At 52.5% G+C, this 20,603-nt stretch overlaps 10 protein-coding genes across 10 annotated transcripts; 4 read left to right on the forward strand and 6 right to left on the reverse strand.

Moving 5' to 3' along the window:
• Positions 1-305: 305 nt before the first annotated feature.
• SNOG_07900 (hypothetical protein) lies at positions 306-1,313 on the reverse strand (the record flags this gene model as incomplete). The annotated part of the gene is made up of 2 exons (XM_001798174.1): positions 306-725; positions 777-1,313. 2 exons carry the CDS (start codon positions 1,311-1,313, stop codon positions 306-308), a joined length of 957 nt encoding a protein of 318 aa, XP_001798226.1.
• Positions 1,314-1,806: 493 nt separating this feature from the next.
• SNOG_07901 (hypothetical protein) lies at positions 1,807-2,848 on the forward strand (the record flags this gene model as incomplete). Its single annotated transcript, XM_001798175.1, has 2 exons — positions 1,807-1,901; positions 2,020-2,848. The coding sequence occupies 2 exons, from the start codon at positions 1,807-1,809 to the stop codon at positions 2,846-2,848; spliced, it is 924 nt and encodes a 307-aa protein (XP_001798227.1).
• Positions 2,849-2,925: 77 nt separating this feature from the next.
• On the reverse strand, positions 2,926-4,566 carry SNOG_07902 (hypothetical protein; the record flags this gene model as incomplete). Its single annotated transcript, XM_001798176.1, has 1 exon — positions 2,926-4,566. One exon carries the CDS (start codon positions 4,564-4,566, stop codon positions 2,926-2,928), a length of 1,641 nt encoding a protein of 546 aa, XP_001798228.1.
• Positions 4,567-4,744: 178 nt separating this feature from the next.
• On the forward strand, positions 4,745-6,180 carry SNOG_07903 (hypothetical protein; the record flags this gene model as incomplete). Its single annotated transcript, XM_001798177.1, has 2 exons — positions 4,745-4,933; positions 4,984-6,180. The coding sequence occupies 2 exons, from the start codon at positions 4,745-4,747 to the stop codon at positions 6,178-6,180; spliced, it is 1,386 nt and encodes a 461-aa protein (XP_001798229.1).
• Positions 6,181-6,274: 94 nt separating this feature from the next.
• On the reverse strand, positions 6,275-11,833 carry SNOG_07904 (hypothetical protein; the record flags this gene model as incomplete). Its single annotated transcript, XM_001798178.1, has 2 exons — positions 6,275-10,677; positions 10,732-11,833. The coding sequence occupies 2 exons, from the start codon at positions 11,831-11,833 to the stop codon at positions 6,275-6,277; spliced, it is 5,505 nt and encodes a 1,834-aa protein (XP_001798230.1).
• A 1,273-nt stretch (positions 11,834-13,106) lies between these two features.
• Positions 13,107-14,468, forward strand: SNOG_07905 (hypothetical protein; the record flags this gene model as incomplete). Its single annotated transcript, XM_001798179.1, has 2 exons — positions 13,107-13,484; positions 13,518-14,468. 2 exons carry the CDS (start codon positions 13,107-13,109, stop codon positions 14,466-14,468), a joined length of 1,329 nt encoding a protein of 442 aa, XP_001798231.1.
• A 519-nt stretch (positions 14,469-14,987) lies between these two features.
• Positions 14,988-15,668, forward strand: SNOG_07906 (hypothetical protein; the record flags this gene model as incomplete). The annotated part of the gene is made up of 1 exon (XM_001798180.1): positions 14,988-15,668. One exon carries the CDS (start codon positions 14,988-14,990, stop codon positions 15,666-15,668), a length of 681 nt encoding a protein of 226 aa, XP_001798232.1.
• A 941-nt stretch (positions 15,669-16,609) lies between these two features.
• SNOG_07907 (hypothetical protein) lies at positions 16,610-17,562 on the reverse strand (the record flags this gene model as incomplete). Its single annotated transcript, XM_001798181.1, has 2 exons — positions 16,610-17,343; positions 17,394-17,562. 2 exons carry the CDS (start codon positions 17,560-17,562, stop codon positions 16,610-16,612), a joined length of 903 nt encoding a protein of 300 aa, XP_001798233.1.
• Positions 17,563-18,779: 1,217 nt separating this feature from the next.
• Positions 18,780-19,454, reverse strand: SNOG_07908 (hypothetical protein; the record flags this gene model as incomplete). Its single annotated transcript, XM_001798182.1, has 1 exon — positions 18,780-19,454. One exon carries the CDS (start codon positions 19,452-19,454, stop codon positions 18,780-18,782), a length of 675 nt encoding a protein of 224 aa, XP_001798234.1.
• Positions 19,455-19,759: 305 nt separating this feature from the next.
• SNOG_07909 (hypothetical protein) lies at positions 19,760-20,086 on the reverse strand (the record flags this gene model as incomplete). Its single annotated transcript, XM_001798183.1, has 2 exons — positions 19,760-19,855; positions 19,913-20,086. The coding sequence occupies 2 exons, from the start codon at positions 20,084-20,086 to the stop codon at positions 19,760-19,762; spliced, it is 270 nt and encodes an 89-aa protein (XP_001798235.1).
• Positions 20,087-20,603: the final 517 nt, after the last annotated feature.

Below are 20,603 nucleotides of genomic sequence, written 5' to 3' on the forward strand. Positions count from 1 at the left end.
CAACGTCGACGTTTGCGCGTGTGGGGTGCACCAGATTGATGATTTCAACAGTATCTGCTATGAACTAAGTCTCCACAGCCACTTACATCTAGAATAACTAATTCTAGCATCATCCTTGGCTACTTTTTCATTGGAGTCTGCTGGCGTTTGCTCAACATCACACTTTTTCTGGTCGTATGAAATACAGTGACCTTTTTCATTGTTTTTGATGCATGTCTAGATCTAGCCCAATCTACCCTGTCCAAGCAAGCTATGAATTTGGATTCGGTCAATTGATATACACATCTATGCAGGCATCTGGACAATCACAACCCAACCTTATGCATAGACCCACCATCCACACCACCACTTCTCCTCCCATGCTCGAAATCAAAAGCCTTCAACAACCCCACAAGATGCGAAGTAGCTGCTAAAACCACCAAAACATGAAAGATCTGATGGCTCGACCCCCAGATGTCGTACTTTCCGGGGCTCCACTTCTCAGGGACTCTCGCCGCGTAAATGGCGGCCCCAGTGATGTACAGCACACCTTGCAAAACCACCCAATCCAGTCCAGCTGCCTCGCGCATGTGTGCTACGCCATAGAGCTGGATGCCATGGAGAACCGGAAACACAGCGGATAGGCCCATGAGCACGAACATCAGCGCCCTGAACGGCCGCAGCGCTGGCGTGCGGAACTTGTTATGCATCGAGACAACGCTCGTGCACGCTGCGAGAGTCGTGATCTATACCCCTGTCAGCCTTTTTCCACCGCAAATATATTGGCAAAGACTCACCATAGCCCAATACCTCCTCATAATCTCCGGCTCGCTCTTAAACCCATAAAACAGCACCGGCACAAAACTGCCCCAGATCAAAAACACAATGCCTGCGTAGTCCAGCTGATTCCCCCATCGTGCTACTGCATGCGAGTGGTTCGATATTGTGTGGTATGTAGCGGACATGCCTAGACATGCAATCGCACCCGCGAAGAAACAACTAAATGCGTATACATCCTCTCTTGTTGCGGTCGCATATCTCGGACCGAGAGTTCGGTACAGGACGATGGATAGGATGAGGAATGAAAGGGCGCCGAAGAGGTGCGTGTAGATATTTACTGTTTCATTATGCAGGTAGCTCAGCGAGGAGAAGGATTTCGCATATGAGTTTGAGGCGGGGCGGTAGCCGGAGATTATGGAGGGATTGTCTTGTTGCCAGGCGTCGATTTCGTGCCAGAGGTATGTGAGCTTTTGTTCCAACTTTTTTTCCGCCTGTTTGGTTGTTTGGACAACTTCATCGATGGCGTCTGAGGCGGCTTTTTTGGTGGCGTCCATTTTGGCTGGTGTGGAATTGGCAAAGACAGAGTTGTGCGCTTAAGAAGCTGAGAAAAGAGAGGGAGATACAAGATATGTATTTTATTGAAATGTTGGGCACATGTCATGGGCCGAGGAACGCTTGCTCGAATGACATTTACCAGGCGCTATACCGCATGTGGAGTATCTTGCGAGATATGTATTGTCAAAAGTATACTTCCCTCGGCTCTGTGCCTTCGAATCTTCGTGAATATGCCAATCGGCCCTTCGTTTCGATGCGAAGCGAACGTCTACATTAAGTTCTTACCAACCGTGCCAACCTACGCGTCAAGCTCGGAAGTGCCCCACCATCTCCGAACCCTCATCCCACCTCCCTTCACCAACCCTCGCGGCTGCTTTTGCTGCACCGCCATGGAGAAGTCGCGTAACATGGGACAATGGAGCACATGAAGCTTCTACACATCGAACTTCCCACTTGACCGCCTCCACAAACTCCGTTCCACCATACTCCACCATGCGGTCCTCAGAACCCATTCGCCCCAGCAGCCGTCGCGGTGCATCTGGTGCCTGGAACCGCCTGAAGCCCGTACGCGAAGACGTCCTCGAGACGTATGGCCTGCCTTCAAAAGGCGAGACGCGGTACACCTGAATGTCGACTTGATAGAGAGTGCAATTGCTGATTGTCGACCAGCTTAAATGACTTCAAAACCCAAGAAACATACCTCAGCCGTATAATCGAGCGCTACATGAAACTCTGCGCGCTCAACCGCGAGCAACTCGACCGCCTCTTCGCCAGCGTAAGCGAATCCAAAATCGCCGAGAACGATCTGTCCAATTCCTTCTCCTCGCTCTCCGTCTCAAAACCGATTACTGGTGGGCTAGCGACGTCGAAATACGCCTCCCGTCCCACCACCACAACCACCACCACCACCGCCTCTAACCCCCCACCCGAACCCCACCCCTCAATAGAAGAACTCGCCACCGTCCTGCAAGCCTTGCGCAAACTCCGCGAAGCCATCACCGCAAGCAACCGCACCGACACCTTCGCCCGCCGCGCATACTACTTCAACATCCACGTCGCGATCCTGTGCCACGACTGGGAATCCTACGTCCCCGCGCTGCACTCGCTGCTCAACACGCTGCACCCGCGCAACCCGCTGCCGCCGCACGATCTGCGTGATTTCGTCGGCCTGATGATTCTCGACCAGGCGTGTCGGCAGCAGGACTATGCGGGCGCGCGCGCGACGAAACTCGCGTATAGGCATGCAGACAGGCACGTGGAGGCGGTGGTCAGGGCGCTGGTGAGTGATGATTGGGTGGGCTTTTGGCGCGTGAGGAGGGCGGTGGATGGGTATCAGAGGGGGGTGATGGAGTGGGCGGATGGGCGGGTCAGGGTGCATGCGCTCAAGTGTTTGGGCAAGGCGTATATGCGCGCGGATAGGCGGTTTGTGGAGCGGTGTACGGAGAGGGGGTGGGATGATTTGGTGGGGGATGGGGTGGGGTGGGAGTTGGATGAGGCGGGCGTCGTGGTTATTAGGAAGGTTAAGGGGAGTTAATTGATACCCGGCGGCCATGATACGGTCTTGGAAGAGAAGAAGATATGATATCCATCACATTCCACGCATTTAATTCTCTATCCCTCATCCATATCCATATTATCTCTCCTCCCACCTCTCCCCCTCCCGCCCCTTCCACCACCTCTGCCCCCGCCCCTACCGCCCCGTCCACTCTTCCTCTGATCATGCAAATCCTTCATCTCCCGCACCGCCACCCTCTGCGCTTCGCCCACACGCTCCGCATAAACCATGACCTCATCCCTACTAACCTTCTCCTCAGGCACCTGCTTCCCCAACGCATGTTCGATGCGCTGAAAAATCTCCAAATCGTACTGCGTTACAAAGCTCACCGCCTTGCCGCTCTTGCCCGCGCGCGCCGTGCGGCCCACGCGATGAACATATGTCTCCGAGTCGTGCGGCAGGTCGAAGTTGACGACGAGGTCGACGGAGGGGATGTCGAGACCGCGCGCGGCGACGTCGGTGGCCACGAGGATGTCGCGGGCCTTCGCTTTGAATTTATTCAGGGCGCCGAGGCGGTTGGATTGAGAGAGTTGCCCATGCAGAGGGAGCGCTTGGAAGCCTAGTGTGCGCAGTAGGACTGCCAGGCGCTGAGTTTCGTTGACGGTGCGGGTGAAGAGGATTGTAGCGTGCCCAATGTTGTCGTTGAGGAGGTGGATAAGGTACAGGTCTTTGTACTTGTGCGGGATGAGCATGTAGCTTTGGAGCAGGGTGGAGACAACTTGGTGGCTGCTGGAGGAGATGGAGACGCGCACAGGGTTCTTGAGGGCGGCTCGTTGGAGAGATTCGACTTTAGATGACATGGTTGCGGAGAAGAGGTAGGTGTGGCGGTCGTCTCGGGGCAGGACTTTGAAGATCTTATCCAGACTGTCGCCGAAGTCGAGGTCGAGCAGGCGGTCGGCTTCGTCTAAGACTAGGTACTTGAGGTGCTTGAGTGAGAAACCCTTGGTGTTTTCTAGATGGTCGAGCAGACGACCGGGACTGGCCACGATGATGTGTGGTCGCTTTGAGAGGGCGATGGCCTGCGGAACCATGTCCATGCCTCCGACGAGGGTTGCGCACTTGACGTTGATGATGCTACCGAGCGCGTCTACTTGTTGCGAGATTTGATATGCCAGTTCTCGCGTGGGTGCCATGATCAGACCAAAGTATGCTTGCGGCTTGTCGAGTAGGGCCTGCAATATAGGCAGGACGAATGCTGCTGTCTTTCCCGAACCTGTCTCTGCCAGTCCAATGATATCCTTTCCTGCGAGCGCAAGTGGTATGGATTCTGTCTGAATCGGTGTTGCTGTCTTGTATCCCAGGTTCTCGCAAGCGTCGCATAGTTCTTCTCGCACACCAAGGTCGGCGAAGGTCTTCTTGGGTGCTTCTACAGCAGCAGCTGCTTGTGCCTCTGCTTCCTCATCCGACTGCTCGGCTTCAGCGTCTGCCTTTGCAGTTGAGCCATTGGTCATCTTGGCACGTGACACATCCTCCTCCTCTTCGCCTGAGAAACCTCCAAACTCATCCTCGTCCTCTTCCGACTGTGATTGCGGTGGAGAAGGTGGAGGCGGTCGCTTTGCGGTCGGCTTGTTCGATGGTGCAGGCTTCGCATGTGACTTCTTCAGCGGCGCACTCGCTTTCTTGAGCGCTTTTCGTTCGCGAGCAGCGTCAATGGCAGACTTGCCACCCTCAAGCTTTCTCCTCTTGAAGTCGGACATTTTTGGTGTGTGATGCTCAGAAGACGCGGTACCGACATGCGCCATGGGCATGGGGAAAAATGTTTAGCGTGCGGCGATAAGATAAGACCGCTGCCAAGATTTCGAAGTCCCAAAAAAAGTTCGAGACCAGTGCGCGACTTCAGCAACCTCACAACATTCACAACACTGAACCGTCGCAATGGCTAGAGGAGCAAGCCAAAGGAAGAAGCAGTCCGCGCTGGACAAGGAGAAGGCGAAGAAGCCGCTGAATGGCCAGCCAAAGACCATGGTCATTCGCATTGGCGCGCAGGAGGTTGGCGGCAGTGTCAGCCAGTTGGTGCAGGATGTGAGGCATGTCATGGAGCCCGACACAGCTGTGCGGCTGAAGGTATGTCACGATGAAGGATCTTATGAAGTCACGTGCTTAAAGGGAATCAGGAACGAAGAGCCAACAAACTCCGCGACTACACCGTCATGTGCGGTCCCCTCGGCGTAACCCATCTCCTCCTCTTCTCGCGCTCAGAGTCCGGCAACACCAACCTCCGTCTCGCACGCACGCCCCGCGGCCCTACGCTGCACTTCCGCGTCGAAAACTACTCGCTATGCAAAGACATCTTCAAGTCCATGCGCCACCCTCGCTCCGGCGCAAACGACTTCCTCGTCGCGCCGCTGCTCGTCATGAACAACTTCTTGACCTCCGACGCCGAGCGCGAACGCCTGGGTGACAAGGCGCCTCCCAAGCACCTCGAGAAACTCGTCACAGACATGTTCCAAGGCCTGTTTCCCCCAATCCAACCACATACCACGCCCTTGCACACAATAAAGCGCGTTCTCCTGCTCAACCGCGAACCCCCCAGCGAAGAAAACGGCTCCGTAACAATCTCCATGCGCCACTACGCCATCACCACAAAGATCACCGGCGTCCCCAAGCCCCTGCGCCGCCTGTACGCCGCCGAGAAACTGCTCGGCCGCGAGAAGAAAAAGCGCGCGCTGCCTGACCTGGGCAAGTTGGAGGATGTCGCAGATTACATGCTCGACCCCAGCGCCGCGGGATACACATCCGCCTCCGACACCGACGCAGACACGGACTTTGAAAACGAAGTCGAAGTCTCCGCCCCCTCGCGCCAAAAAGTCCTGTCGCGCAAGGAAAAAGAGCGCCTGAAAGCCGGCGACACACCCTCCAACGCGCGCGCCAAGGGCTCCGCGCCCCGCGTCGAGAAGCGCGCGGTCAAACTCGTCGAGCTCGGGCCGCGCATGAAGCTGCGCCTCACGAAAGTCGAGGAAGATGTGTGCGGAGGCAAGATCATGTGGCATGAGTTCATCACCAAGACGGCGGCGCAGAAGGCCGAGTTGGAGCGCAAGTGGGCGGTCAGGAAGAAGGAGCGGGATGAGAGGAGGAGGGTTCAGAAGGAGAATGTGGAGCGGAAAAAGGCCGAGAAGGAGGCGAATCGGAAGGCGAACGGGCACAAGGCTGGGGAAGAAGGAGAGGAGGAAGAGGAAGAGGAAGATGAGCTGGAGGACTTTGATGATTTGGATTTGGATGATGATGTGTGGCATGATGAGGATGGGAACGGGGAGGATGCTGGGAACGACGAAGAAGAGGACGAGGACGAGGACATGCAGGATGCAGAGTAGTTTTGTCGAAAAATGATACCCGATTCAAGCTTGCACATTTCTACTCATTCTCATATTCATTATCGTTACTTCATCTCACATAGCATACCCCAGCCTACGGCTCAAGGTTATATCCCATCCAAAACCACACATCTACCTCATCCCCCTTAACATCCTCATCCTTCTCCTCATCTTCATCCTCATCCTTCTCCTCCTCCTCCTCCACATCCACACCCCTGCTCCCCCTCTTCGCCGCCAACCTCTTCGCTACCTCATTCGCCTCCACAAGACTAACAAGCCCTCTTTTAACCCCCTTCACCCTCCCCTTGACCTCCTTACACAGCTCCCACACCTTCTCACTCGCGTCAACCACCTCCGACTCGTCAACAAACTCGCAAGCCCGGCGCTTCATCACGCCCACGAAAGGCGTACGCCCACGCGGCCGCCGCCTACGCATGCCATTGGGATCATGATTAGCCGTCAGCGCCGGCGGGTCGTTGAACACCCGCTTGTTCAAGAACGCATCTTCGGCCATTTCATACGGCGTGCGGCCCGTTGCGTTTTCACGGAATAGCAATTCGGGGCGGCAGTTGAGCATCATGCGCAGATGGGCTTCGGCGTTGTGGCGCGTGGCGACGTGCAGCGGCGTGTCACCTTCGCCGCTGATGATGCTGAGATCGTTGCCCTTGCTGAGTTCGAGCATCATGGAGAGGATGCGTTGATTACCTTGGCTTTGATAGTTACTGGAGCCGGTGTTGGCGGTGTGGAGCCAGCGGGCGAGGGGAGTTGCGGCGCCGGGAGCATCGTTGGTGCGTTCTTCGAAGAGGCTTGGTAGAAGGAGCGGGTCTACTAGGTCGAGAAGTTTGCGGGTACGTGCGAGCCTTTCTTCGTTTGGGTCGTTGCAGTGTGCTAGTATAGAGTGGAGGATGTTGTCTCCAGCGCGGTTGCGGCAGGTTTGCTGGGCGCCGGCTTCTACAAGAACCTTGACCATATCGACGCGGTGTAGCCGGAACGCAAGATGCAGAGGCGTCATACCACTGGCAGAGCGATGCTCAAGTTTTTCAGGGTGGGATTTGCAGAGATGCCTGAGTAGTTGCAGTGATTCATCGTCCGTCTTGCCTAGGACGACGCAATGAATTAACAGATGCGAGCGCAGATTGAGCCATTTACTGATCACAGCTTCTGATCCACCCTTTGTCTTCGCCAGATTCTGAATGCGGATGTCGTCTCGATGGTTATCGATGAACTCCGAGTAGCAACGTAGCACACTGTCGCTAGAGAGCCACTCGACGCTTTCCAAGCTGCCCAATCGTGCAGCCTGGAGCAGAGGCGGGTGTTTAGCACCGACTGGTTGGCTTTGTACATCTCGCCCAGCGTTAGCCCAGTCTGCTCGCTTTCGGCCATGTACAGAAAGACCCTGGTAGAACCTTGGCTTCTCTTGAATAGTAACACCACTCCTCTTCACCAGATCGTCCAAAGGTATGCCCGATCCAGTTCGCTTGATGATCTCTTTCAACAACTCTACACGGCCAAGACGAATGGCGTACAAAAAGTCCGCATCGTCGAAATGGAAGAATTTAGCGGCTGTGTCTTCGGCAGCTCCGGCTTTGCGAATGGTGCAGTCTTCTCCCATTGCAATCAGGAAGTGAAGCAGTTCCGAGTCTTTCACCAGGATGGCAAGTTGAAAGAGATTTTCCGGTTTAAGCACATCTGGTAGATGCTCGTTGGCAAGCTTATGACCGTTTCTTGCATACTTGAGCACCGGGCTAGGAGAACGACCACTGCTGACCGTTCCCTGTGAGAAGTAGCGATGAATTTGGTCCTGATAGTCGCTCAAAGCATGACGCTGTGGTGTTGATGGTGGTGATGAATCGCCCCCTTCCAAGAACCTCCACACTGGGCAGTTCCATGACACAAGCCTTAGCGGTTTGACATTGCTCTTTACCTGGCTCTGAACTTCTCCAATGTTCTCTATCGTGAACCGGTTGTCCACGATCTCGGAGTAGATTTGGACGTCATCATCGTCGACCTCAGAATCATCGTTGTCCTCATCGATAGGCTGCATACTGTGTTTGACATGCCCATTCGTCTCTTCGGGTGCATATTGCGCGTGCGCAATCTCCAGAATAGCTCGAGCGACATCAAAATGCTTGCGAAGTACGGCGATGGAAAACGGCGAGTGGTTCTGATAGTCCTGAACAGCAATTTCTAGGGGACTCTGGTTGTCTCCCCATACTGCCAGGGTCAGCTCCTTGATGGTAGATAAGTCCGCATCCCAGCATGCTTGGAACAATTTGATGTAGGCATCTCTCCTTTCATCAGTCATGTCTGAGACCCAGAAGGAGAGCAGAGGGGCCCATGCTTTAGGCGGATCAGGCTGGTAATTGCTGTTGTAGTAATCATGAGAACGACTTTCTTTGATTTCGACGTCCGGGTAGAGGTCCTTGAAGGTCTTCGCGCCTCTCTGAAGAAGCTGACTTTCCAAAGCCTCAAATTCGGAGAACAGCGCCTGTACAGCTGCTTTCTTTTCTGCAGTGCCCTTTGGCTTCTTCTTCGACTCCAACCATGAATTGTAGTGCTCCAAGTCACGCTCATATCTTTTCTTAGCATCCTCAAGCTGCATCGCTAGGCAGAGATGAGCGTATGATTCGGGACTGTAGCCGTCAAAGTATTCTGCATCATCCTTGAGGGGTACCGGCGGAAATTGATTGTAGCTAGCATATCGATCTTCAATCGGGTCTTTCCCGGTATCCAAAAGCTGTTTCATGTTTTTCATTTTGTGTCGGACCACATCCAAAAGAGTGTGTATGTTTTCACGCTGGAAGTAGCTCTGACCCTGCACTGCATCCCAGGCATTTGTTGTCAGAGTATTCACGTCAGCACCTGCGTCGAGGAGCGTCAATACAAGAGAAGTCATCTCGGTGTCAACTGCGGTCAATACTGGTTGCGTGAATGAGCGTCGGAATTCCCTCTCGTTCTCCTCTGAAGATCCTCGGGCATCCCGCGTCATCTTATAGGAAGCCATGTAGGTGCCAAAATCGACGTGAGCCTTTGCTCCTAGTTCCAAAAGAGCCTCAACCGCTTCATTATCGCGGTTTTCAATGGCTGTTTGGAGTGCACCTTTCGTCCACGAGCTGTGTGATTGTCCAGGAATCGACAGATGATTCACAGCTCGCTGTGCAGCAGGGCGGTTGGCCGAGATCATGGTATTCATCAAGTCCGCTCCTTGCGCAGTGAAGTAATGCAGAGCAGTAACATGATCAATGTCGGCCTGAGCAGGGGACGCACCGAGGCTGATAAGAAGTTCTGTCATTCTCTTGGCCTGTTCTATCGGAAGCTGGACCGCAAGGACGATGGGAAGAATCGCTGCCCTTGCCGACTTATTGTGAGTATTGACAAGCTTTATCGGAAGAAGCACATCGGCGCCAAATTCCTGCACGAGAGCTTTGACAACATCAACATGGCCATTTGCAATAGCGAGGTGCAGCGCGGATACTGGAACATCCCATGCGAGAACATCAACATCGTAGACATCAGGCTCGTTGTCATCGGTATTGTCTGGCATATCATCGTGGTCGTCGGCCAGAGTTTTGCGATCGATTTTGATCATCGATCCTTCGGTCGTGGCATCCGCATTCTCAGACTCGTTGTCCATCATGTCCACATCGCTGTCTTCGCCATCTTCATCATCGTCTTCTTGGAACTCTTGCGCGGCATCGTTTTCTTTGGCAGGTGACTCAGCATCTGCCATTGTCTCAGCGTCACTCTTGTCTGACTTCGAGGTTCCGCGCTTGAGCGCTGCTTTCTCCGCTTCCAGCTCTTCATTGGCTTCGCTCTTGATGAGGATCGACTTGACCATCTCGACTTCGCCACGCATGGCGGCGAGATGTAAGGCCGTCTTGCCGTCGACTAATCTTGCTACAAGTCGAGCACCTCCATTGATCAGGGTCTGCACTACCTCTGGCGTAGATGTCATGACAGCGAGGTGAAGTGGCGTACGTCCAGTATAGTCACGCCTGTTGGGGTTTGCGCCTTCCTGGCTCAGCCAGTCTTGGACGTGTTCCACGTCACCATCGACAATGGCCTGGCACAGTCTTGCTGTATTTCCAACATATGCCATCTCTGTCCAGTCATCGTCGGTAATAGGATGGAACGAGCCGATGGTTTGTCGTCCAGGGTTATCCTTGATGAAAGACAATTCACCGGAGACGTAGATTTTGCTCTCTTCTTCTGCAATCTCCTTGTCTTCAAGTGTCACTGCCTCAGGGCAGTATCCACAGCAATCACCAATGACATCGGTGGCGTTGCCAAAGAAGGCTGGATGCCGATGAAGTGCAGTCTCACGCTCCTTTGGACGATTCCACTCAGCGTTGAGAAGCAGATCTTTGGCATAGAGTAGTCTCTCGATCCTGCGCGCATGATACTTGGGCCCGTACGGAATGGTGAAGGTGTGGTAGTCGCTGACTTCGTCAGTCTCGACCCATTCTGCAACTTCATCGCCGTGTTCTTCTTTCATGTCTAACCAAGTTCAGTATAGGCTTCATATGCCGTCGGAATATACAAGTTACTCACTACCCTGCAGACTGCGCGCAGACCATCGATTAATTTCGGGTCGGCCGCGCTCGGCGCGTCGTTGGTCGACATATGCCTCGCGATCTGTGTTCTTTGGCAACTTCTCCAGGACGAGCAATCTAGCAAGGCCCAGAGTGCGACCGAAAGAACGCTCGAACAATGTGGGATCGATCCTCGAGCGATCAAGCAATGGCCAGTAGACCTCAAATCCCCTTCTAGAGTACTTTGACAAGCGATTCTCGTATGAAGGGGAGCGGCGGGTCAAGTCAATTGTGTTGACCTGAGTCATGTAGGCAGCCAGTGCACGAGGGCTGGCATAGACTTGGGATCCATCATATGCAGCACAGGAGCAGTCGACGTCGAAGCCAGTAAGGATCTCTGAAATCGAACGGTATAAACGTAGCACGATCTGGACGTGACGTGTCGGGTACTGTGAAGCAATGGTGATGGCATTCTTGGTGCGGATAGTGGTGGTCTCTGTCAGGATGGAGTCTTTGATGCGTTGCTCAATCTGCTTGATCTTCTCAATGGCTTGTTCTTCTGTGAGACCATAGAGGAAGAGGTCGACATCCGAGGCTGGTGCAAGTTGCTGGTGATAATACTCGCGAAGAGCACGCTTAGATCCGCCGTGTTTCTCCGGGACAGGTAACAAAGAAGTAACAACAGCACTTCCTGCAACCACAACGTTGGACCAGTCCATGTCGACTAGAGCAGACTCGGAGAATAGCTGGAAGTTTGTCTGGAACTCCTTCAGCGACTGCACCACTGCTGGCGCACCGTTGGTTCTGCGGTCATTCTTATTGAGAGGCATGAGATAGCACTGGCATTCAGCATCCGACTCGGTGGTGATGTTGCGGGCCCGGATCTTGAGTTCCTCTTCACGGCCTGCGAAAACAGGAACCACATGAGGCGTTGCGATTGCGGCATGCTCGGGCTGCTGCGCGAAGATCTCGCGCAGTTTCGAGTCGTATTCTTTGTAAGGAGCGATCAGCTCACGCAACGGTGTATCTTGGTGGCTCACGACATGCGAGATCCAGTCCACGTGATCCGCTGGAAGTGCCGGGAGCTCGATAGGAGCTGAGTTTTGAACTTGAGATGACATTATCCTGATGGCTAAGTGTAAATTGACTGAGATGAAGGAAGTGTTGCAGGGGCGACGATGGAATGTCGCTGTTTGAACGGGGACGAGATGACAGCAGGACGAAACATTGAACACTTATGTACTCAGGTACCTTCGTAGGTTGGCAACTTTTTTGCAATTGAACTGCTGGCAGCCTGGTATCCTTCAGCGATCATTGATGAAGTTAGGCAGGCGATGTCTGTCGAGACGCGCTGGTGCGGCGGGACAGCGCGTCGATTGGCACTGCCGCCTGATGATTTAGGCAACCGCCAATTGGCGAAGAAAGACCAAAAACCGTTCAACGCGTGCTCATGTGACATGAGCCGACAACGAAGCACCTAGGCACGCCCGTGCAGTGATGCGCTTCGATGCATCGATGAAGGGTTTCCATTTGGTTGGCATGGCCGCAGACGCGTCACGACTTGATAAGTCCTCTCTTCCGAGCCGACGTCTCTTTGCAAACGCCACAAAGCATAGAGGTGTCTTGCCAAAAATAATACTCAGGCTTCTGTCAATACTCTGGGAGTCGCAACAGCATGCGGTCGAGATGGCTTAGCAGTAGGTGACGTGGGCCAGAGGATTTATGAAAGGGCGTTGGTCCCAAATCCCGGGCTTTCGGTCCCTTTAACATCCGCGCGTGGCTGAACGTCCAACTTTGTGCATCTTGTGTCGCGTCGTTCGTACGTAACAAACAAGTCGCAGCTATGGCATGGAAAGCGAAAGGGGACGACGAAGTTGCTTAAGCCTCTCCTCCTTCGGTCCGAATGGTACTGCGTCCCCTCAGCCTCCCCTCTTCGGGTTGTGTGCCGGCAACGTGAAAAGATGGAGAAACTGCATGGTAAAACCATCTCACTAACCTTTTCCAGGAGGAAGAGCCGAAAAGAAACCGATTGTGTAGTCATGGTGCAGGTATAGCATGGTTCTGCTCTTGGTCATGCGTCGGAGCCAGCTCAAGACCATCTTCCTGGCATGGGTGAACTTCTCGGCAGTTCTTCAGCTGCACTGTGGCATGCGGCACGCATCTGAGTTGACAAGGATGCGTACGGCACTCTTGGTAGAGCCATTGACACCTCGTAGTTTCCTATGGCGTGTATATCACGTACATCGTACCTGCAAGAGCACGATCGGCAGAACGCCGTTCTACATGCGGGCGGTGTCGATCGCAATATATAAATAAACAAACGGGAAGGGCCTCAAAAGGATTGTTATCATCATCGTCATCATCATCATTGTTTTGACCTTTCTACTCTCCAGCATGAGGTTCTCTTATACCACTCTCATAAGTCTCTTGCTCAGTGTCAGCTGTGCACAAGAGGCATGCGACGCCGCTTGTCAAACCGCGTTCCAAAAAGCACTCCAGGCTGAGACCGCAAACTGGATCTCGAAGAACGTGAGTCAGGAAGCATTCTACACAACTCCGACCAACTCCACCGGAGCCAAGCCAGGCACCCTATTACGATGGGAAGATGTTTCACGCAACGATGTCAACAAAAAGTTTACTCCGCCAGCGGGGATGTCTATCTCGCGTTTCATGTACATGACTGAAGATATCGACCGAAAGCCCATCCCGGCCACTGCATTCGTACTGTTGCCGTACAGCAAGCCCGACCCTGACGAGCTCCTGAAAACCGTGGTGTGACCCACGGCACTGCGGGCAGGATCAGAGAGTGTGCGCTTCCAACCACTTCAACTGTATTATGAATGGAGCGGCCTGTATGCTCTGGCTCTTGCTGGCTATGCCGTCATTGCGCCAGACTACTCAGGCCAAGGTTCAGACATTCCTCAAGGCTTCATGTATGAGACCGGCTACCTGCACGCAGCCGACGTCGCATACGGTTTAATTGCTGCACGCAAAGTCATTGGTGACTTGCTCTCCGAGGAGTACGTCGTTGTCGGTCACAGTGAAGGCGGTATGACGGCTTGGAGAACCAACGAGCGCCTTGCCATGCCTGACCAGGAAGAGCTGTTGAAGGCTGGAAAGTTCTTAGGATCGGTCGCCAATTCCCCTGCGCTTCGTCCTCTCGACCTCATCCCTGAGTCCATCCGACGTGCCAATGGCGGATCAATCGGCGATGCTGTCTCGGTCTTTTTCCTGCAGTCGCTCGCAGCCCTCTTTCCCAATTTCCATATCGAAGACTATGTCACGGATACTGTTCTTGGTCGCCTCTCACTTATGGACCAAGGTTGCCTCGGAGTTGGACGCGCCTTGTTCGCCAATCTGACGAGTGACCAGCTGTTCAAAAACCTCACATGGCTCGAACATCCGGATGTCGTACACTGGCAGAAGCGCTACAATGGGGCCGGTCCGCACGCCCTCGCCGCACCCATGCTTGTCGTTCAAGGTGTCGCGGACCCTTTAACGTACGCAAACAACACCGAATGGGACTTCAACCAAACATGCACCGCTTTCCCCGATTCCAAGGCTTCGCTACTCTTGTACCCGGAGGCCGATCACAACGTTGCGGCGATGGTCCCAACGCGCGACTACTTAGAATGGATTGCCGATCGTTTCGATGGTGTAGAGGTGCCTTGCGGCTGTAACATCAACACTGTAGAGACGATCACGACCAGATTCAGGAACGTGGGGTCATTCTACAGAGGAACCAGGAACGAGTAAGGGTTCAACGTGCTAAACTATGTCTTCTACTAAATCATGTCACGAAAGTCGAAACGTCCAGTACAATAATGTACAATAAATCATTAGTTCTTTGTCTTAATATCACTCGTTTTTTTAATTTGCCTATCGGATGTTTCCAAGAATTCAAGATCTCACAGCTTGCTACTGTTGATTGGTCATCCTTGCACTGTGTGAGTATGCACTGAAAGGTTCACCTCGCAGACAATGCGGCAAAGACGGTAAAGAAAGACAATAGATCCGCGGCTTCATAATGACTTTGTTCCAAGTCTTCGAGACCAATATTTTGGTTAGTCTACGTCGATCGTTGCATGTAGAGCACTGTACATTTTGCGACCATCAACAATACATATGTCTGCGAAACGATTTCTTCTCAATTTTTCTAAATTCGTGGTACCTTTCTACGAGCAAATTTCGCAAACACGAGTCCTTTTGACGTCGTGATCTTCGAGTTCTACTAAGACATTCTTATCTCACTGTAACACTCGCACACTCACAGCCATGCCAGGCCCAAAGAAACCACAACCACCACCATCCCAACCCCTCGCCCGCCTCTTCCACCTCCTCTCCTCCTTCCAAACCACCGACGAGATCCGCACCTACCTAATCGCCGACATGCGCTCCGGCCACAACTTCTGCCTCTCCTGTTCACCTGCAGGACTCCCTCCGGGCACCTGCAACCGCACATGCGTCCTCCTCTCACCACACAAGTACGCGCCCATCAAACTCGATCCAACATGGCTCAGCCGCGCCATGCGCGACCAGACCATGTACCGCGACGTGCTGACGGAGATCAAAGCGTGTGGCGGGAATGCGTCGGAGCAAAAGATTGCGGAGTGGGAGGGTAAGATTGGGAGGTTGATGCGGTGGGCGATGAATGAGACGGAGAGAAGAGAGGCGATGGGGTGGAAGGAGGGGAAGGGGTGGACGGCGGTCACGGGGATGGATGCGGAGTGGGTTTTTGAGGCTGCGTGGAGGATTAGGGCGGTGGATGAGGTGGAGGCTGCGTTGGAGGGGATGATGTCACCGGGACATGGAAAGTCGGGGCAGGGGAAGAAACGAAAGGTGCTGGATGATGGTGAGGTGCTGGAAATCGATGAGGGAAGGTTCACAAGGAGTAAAAAGAAGCGGCAAAAGATCGCGCATGCTGTAAAAGGGATTGAACGTGGTAGACGAGGTTGAAATGCTTCAGCTGGTGAAACTGAATGATCGAGTTACCGGGTTGATACAGCGTGCTGTTACATTTGTGAATGTGAGGTACACAGAAAATTCGCACAAAGGCACGTTAAAAGAAGAAGAAAGAAATTGAGAACGTCAGGGATCGATGTGACGTCCTCCTGGATGACCTGGGGTGTCTGGGTTGACCGAGCATATGAAAAGGAACTTTCCAGCTGACATCACGATCACTAGGACCGGTGGATATATGACGCGCCAAAAAAAAGCGCAAAAAGGCGTAAAAAGGTGCAAAAAGAAATAGTGGACGCCAGGGATCGATATGACGTGATACGGGTGTACGGGGTGTACGGGGTGAACGGGGTGAACGGGGTGAACGGGGTTATCAGACCAAGACGCAGCTTGAAACGATGAGTTATTTGGACTGTTATTGAACATATATACAGCTTTAAATTAATGTTTAAGCATCTATCTGAATAGCATTTGGAGTGAGCGTGGGTGCGCAGGTGAGTGGGCCCGTTTTTATCAGCATGTCTGCATTTCACACGCACAACATCGCAAAAACAATCTGAAATGCATTAGGACGAGTAAAGTTTGATAATTTCATCCAATTTTGCAGTAATCGTGTCATTAATTAAGTTAGCTAGCTAATCCAGCATCTAGGCCTACTACCAAGCACTATCACATTTTCGTCAAAATCTAATTATGGAGCCTGGAGTATCTCGTAGCCAAAGAAAAGACACATCATCTACCCGGAAGCTCATCTAGGTAGGCCTCGAGGCCTTACCCCTCATGTACTCATCGCTGGACGCAATGAAGCTAGGACCATTCGGAGTCAGGAACCCCATGTACAGGCGCTCGTCTGGATCAAGATGGCCATGTCGATACTCACAGCTGGTGTCGCTGCAGACGGCCTTAGAGGTGAAGGTGACTAGACAGAGACCAAGATCTCAGTTCAGACCCGATCCGTAACGTCCGGGCCGAACCTTTCCAGTGCCGCGCCGATAAGTACGAGTTGGTTGGAAGTACTTGTACAGAGCATTCTTTTTGGGCGCGTTCGGATGCTGGTAGCGCTCGTGGCTGTGGACCGAGGGGTCGAAATGCGGAACACACAAGGCGTCGCGGCACGGCATCGGAGCGGAGGCATGCTCTACAAGGTATTTGTTCTGAGCTTTGAGCTCAGAGTTTTCCAATCGCATTAGAAGTATGTCTTTGCCAAGCTCGTTGATGGTGAGGTCGCGCTGAGTGATCTTATACTGCAGGCCGACAATTATTCCTTCCTTCTGAACAGTGACTTCATGCATCCGTGTCGCCTCTGCCTTTAGATGTGTCGTAGTGTTCATGTGCTTGACTTTGATCTGATGTGCCGTAACATCCTTTTCGTTGGCCTTGTTTTGCCAGTCGAGCCTGTGGGCCTGCTCTTCCAGACGCTTCTCTTCGGCTTTCAGAAGCTTCGCCTCAACGCGGCGATGGGCCGCTTCCCATCCGCGTTCGTCAGAGGGGGCGTCGTGTTCGGAGGCTTCGTTTTCGGCGGCGACGGTGTTTGATTCGTGTGCTTCGACCGCACCTCCGTCTTGGAGTTTGCGCTTCTTCTTGCTGGACTCGTTGTCGACGGTCCCCAGCTGTCCGGAAGGTGGAGCATGTGGAAGACTCTCGGTGCTTGTGGCAGTGGACAGCGAGAAGGCTATGCTACAGTCAGTCTTGCATTGGTGCACATCTATGAGCGGAACGTACCTCGAGAACGACTCATGTTGCTTGAAGTCGTGGTCGCGCTGGACGCGCTCGTCACAAGGTCGACGCCATCGTTGGCACCTGATCTTGTCAGAAGATGCGCAACCAACATATGTCTTGAATTACAGCCGTCACCTGCGAAATTGTCTGCCTCTTCGTTTCCGAAACTCATGTTCTCTGCTTATTAATCTAGGGTCTGGGGTCAGTACGAGAAATTGAAAGTGCTGTCAATGGACACTCACGAAAAGCTCAATCTGTCGATCTCGCAGGTGCTTGCGTGGGTGGAGGAAAAGAAAGGTCAGCTAGAGGTGGAGAACGGGTCACATGTGCAGTATCGCGGCACCTCGGCAGATAGTTCCTCCGTGAAGTGTAAGGTGAAAATGTCGTCACGTGAAAGGCGCTGTTGGAGCGGCATGGCAGCCACACCGACTCTTCCGCCAAACTGACAGCAGTCCCTATATGTGCGCCGCGAAGCAAGAACACCTTGAAGTCCAAGACAGGGTGGATCTCGAAATTCAAATAGGCCTTGAAGTCCAAGACGTGGTGATCAACCCACTGCGACAACGCGAAGCTTAGAAAGATGAGGTATTCGCAAGATTGCTTGGTTTAGTAAATACCACAATGGCCCATATTATTCACTTTGGAACACGAGCTCACTATGTATTCTCCCATGATCAATAACTGCGCATCAGGTCCAGTGATCATGAGATCTTGTAGCAGTCCTTTGCGTTTCCAAATTTCTAAACACGCCTTTTGTCACATTGAAAAGACAAAGATACATATGAATAAAACATATGAAACTGTGTTGCCAATTTGCAGAGAGCATTCTGCCATCTTCAATGTTAGGCGATCGAACCAGAATAAACCATTACATAGGTACTACGTAGGTGCCTCCGTGGAAACGATTGTACTTCTTGCTTTAGCTATCTCTCATCTAGCTGCCTATGATCTGGTGGTGATCTACGCGTAAATGCACGCCTTCAGAGCAGCTCCACATTACAGGGATCTGAGACTATCACGACGCTGGGAGTCAGGGTCAGTTCCTCCATTTGTGGCTGCTCCGCCCGCGACAATCTGCCAAATCTCCCGCGGCTTTTCTGTCAAACTCGTGTGAATCTTTCTGATTCTAAACTGCCAGGCCGTGCTTCTACTGCCGCCTTTCAGTCTTAAGCGGGGCAAGCTGCCCTGCGAGTGCCTCGATCTGTGCCACCTGCACCGCCACCCACACGCTGAGTCATGTCTTCGACTCCATCGCCGTCCGACTCTGGCTCTTAGTCTCGATCAACACAGCGACAATTCGAGCGCGCTGACCCTCGTAGGCAACGTGGTTGGTGGAGTTGGTCGATATGCCGAGCCGATACAAGCATTACATGAAGTTATAGGATCTTTTCATGGTTTACTTGGCCTTCGGGTCGATTCGCTCATGGATTGGTAGGTCTCGCGCTCAAAATAGGCTGTCAATTTCCCTTTCGGCGCTCCAGGACAAAATGCCCACGCGTAGTGTGTCATAAATGCTGCAATTCTATCGTCCATCTTTTGCAAAATTCTCTGCCTCTCTTGCTCAAGACACATCTCCCTCTCCCTCGTAAGGCTTACCTGCTGTTGAAGTTCCACTTCGCCAACAGTATGGCCAAAATCTGTAGTATCCAGTACAATTTGAAACTCATCATCCGCTATCCAAGCTTTTCTTGTAGTGACGAACGCTGCTGTCTGTACCAGTCCAAATTGCCGCCCCTCTTCTATGCATTTGCCGCCGATTATTTCTTTAACGCATCGAGAGATGTCGCGATGGCCAGTAATTTCCTCAAATTTGGAGTTCGTGAAGTCGCCGCCCATTTTGATCTTTGCCTCCCACTGTCCATTCCGTTGCCTGACCCAGACACCCGCAGAAGACAAGAGACTCGATTGGTCATAGTACACGTCATGTAGGGTTCGCTGTCCGAGAGAACGTACGCTTCGGAAAGAAGGGCTTCCTTGGTGTGCGGTCAATTCCTGCACCGCGAGCGATCGAAATTTCCGCTCCACTTCCAGGATACAGGAAAGCGCTGGTAAAGACCGGGCCATTGTCCTGTTGTAGTTGTGAATATTGCGAGAGACACGAGGTGGTCCGAAACGTGTCGTGGGCTCACATGCGCAGAAGAGAAATTCAATCTTAAGATAAGCGCATTGTCTCATGAATCCGATGCTGTGCAACAAGTTCAACGCTAGTACGAGGGCAAAAAAGGCTTAGCGTCAACGCTAGCGTGCCTCATGAAATAACGTTGCCCTTAGTCGAGATTTGTTCATTGACATAACACGCTAACGACACGGAGAATTACAATTGATCACACTTTCCATATGCAGCCAAGGATAATTCGAAGTCGAGAATCTCATGCCATTCCAGTCAACAACGACCATACACTTGTTTTCTCCAAGGCACTCTTTAACATCTGGAAAGATGTCATAGTCTCTCCACTAGTATCAACCTGCCTTAGCATTAGAGTTTAGTCCATTAATCTGTTGAAGTGACATGCTTTACAAACCTCAAGAAGTAGACCTCTCTTCCGATAATGTTCAACTATATCTGGGTTCAGTTTGTCAAACTCCTGAAACCTCTTTGTGAACATCTCGCCGTCATCTTTCTCTCTGCCTGCCAGCTTCCTTGTGAGGAAGCGGTTCATGGCGACCTGTTCTGGACAATTGAAGAACAAGACCATTATTGGACGACCAACCTATGGTACATTAGCAAAAGCAGATCAAATGCTGAGAAAAGACAGACCAACGCCTCAACGGGCTCGGCTTGATCAAGCCTCCTTGGAAAGCCGTCTATAAGAAGAACTCTGGATCCTTCTCTCTCATATTCGATCTGAGCTCTCAAAATTGGGGCGAGTGCTTCAATAGGCAAAAGCTGTCCACTTTGCATACATTGCACTATCTCGGAGTTGGTGTTTGCCGATGACATATGTTCTCTCATCATGTCGCCTACAGAGAGGTGGGTAAAGCCATATTCTTCATGCAGTTTCTTGCATAGAGTCCCTTTCCCAGACCCCGGAGCACCTGCCCTGAGTCAGTATCGAGACCGGCGCCTTTGAAGAATCTTACCAATGATGAACAACATCGGTTTCGCCATGGAATTCACAATATTGAATGATTGAAGATTCTCGCGAGAGACGAGTTTTGCTATCAGCCAAAACAGCAAAGCGGGGTTTCGTGCAACGTTATACGTCAGCATCT

The sequence above is a fragment of the Parastagonospora nodorum genome, assembly GCF_000146915.1.
Source record: "Parastagonospora nodorum SN15 chromosome Unknown scaffold_12, whole genome shotgun sequence".
In the NCBI taxonomy this organism is placed as follows: domain Eukaryota; kingdom Fungi; phylum Ascomycota; class Dothideomycetes; order Pleosporales; family Phaeosphaeriaceae; genus Parastagonospora; species Parastagonospora nodorum.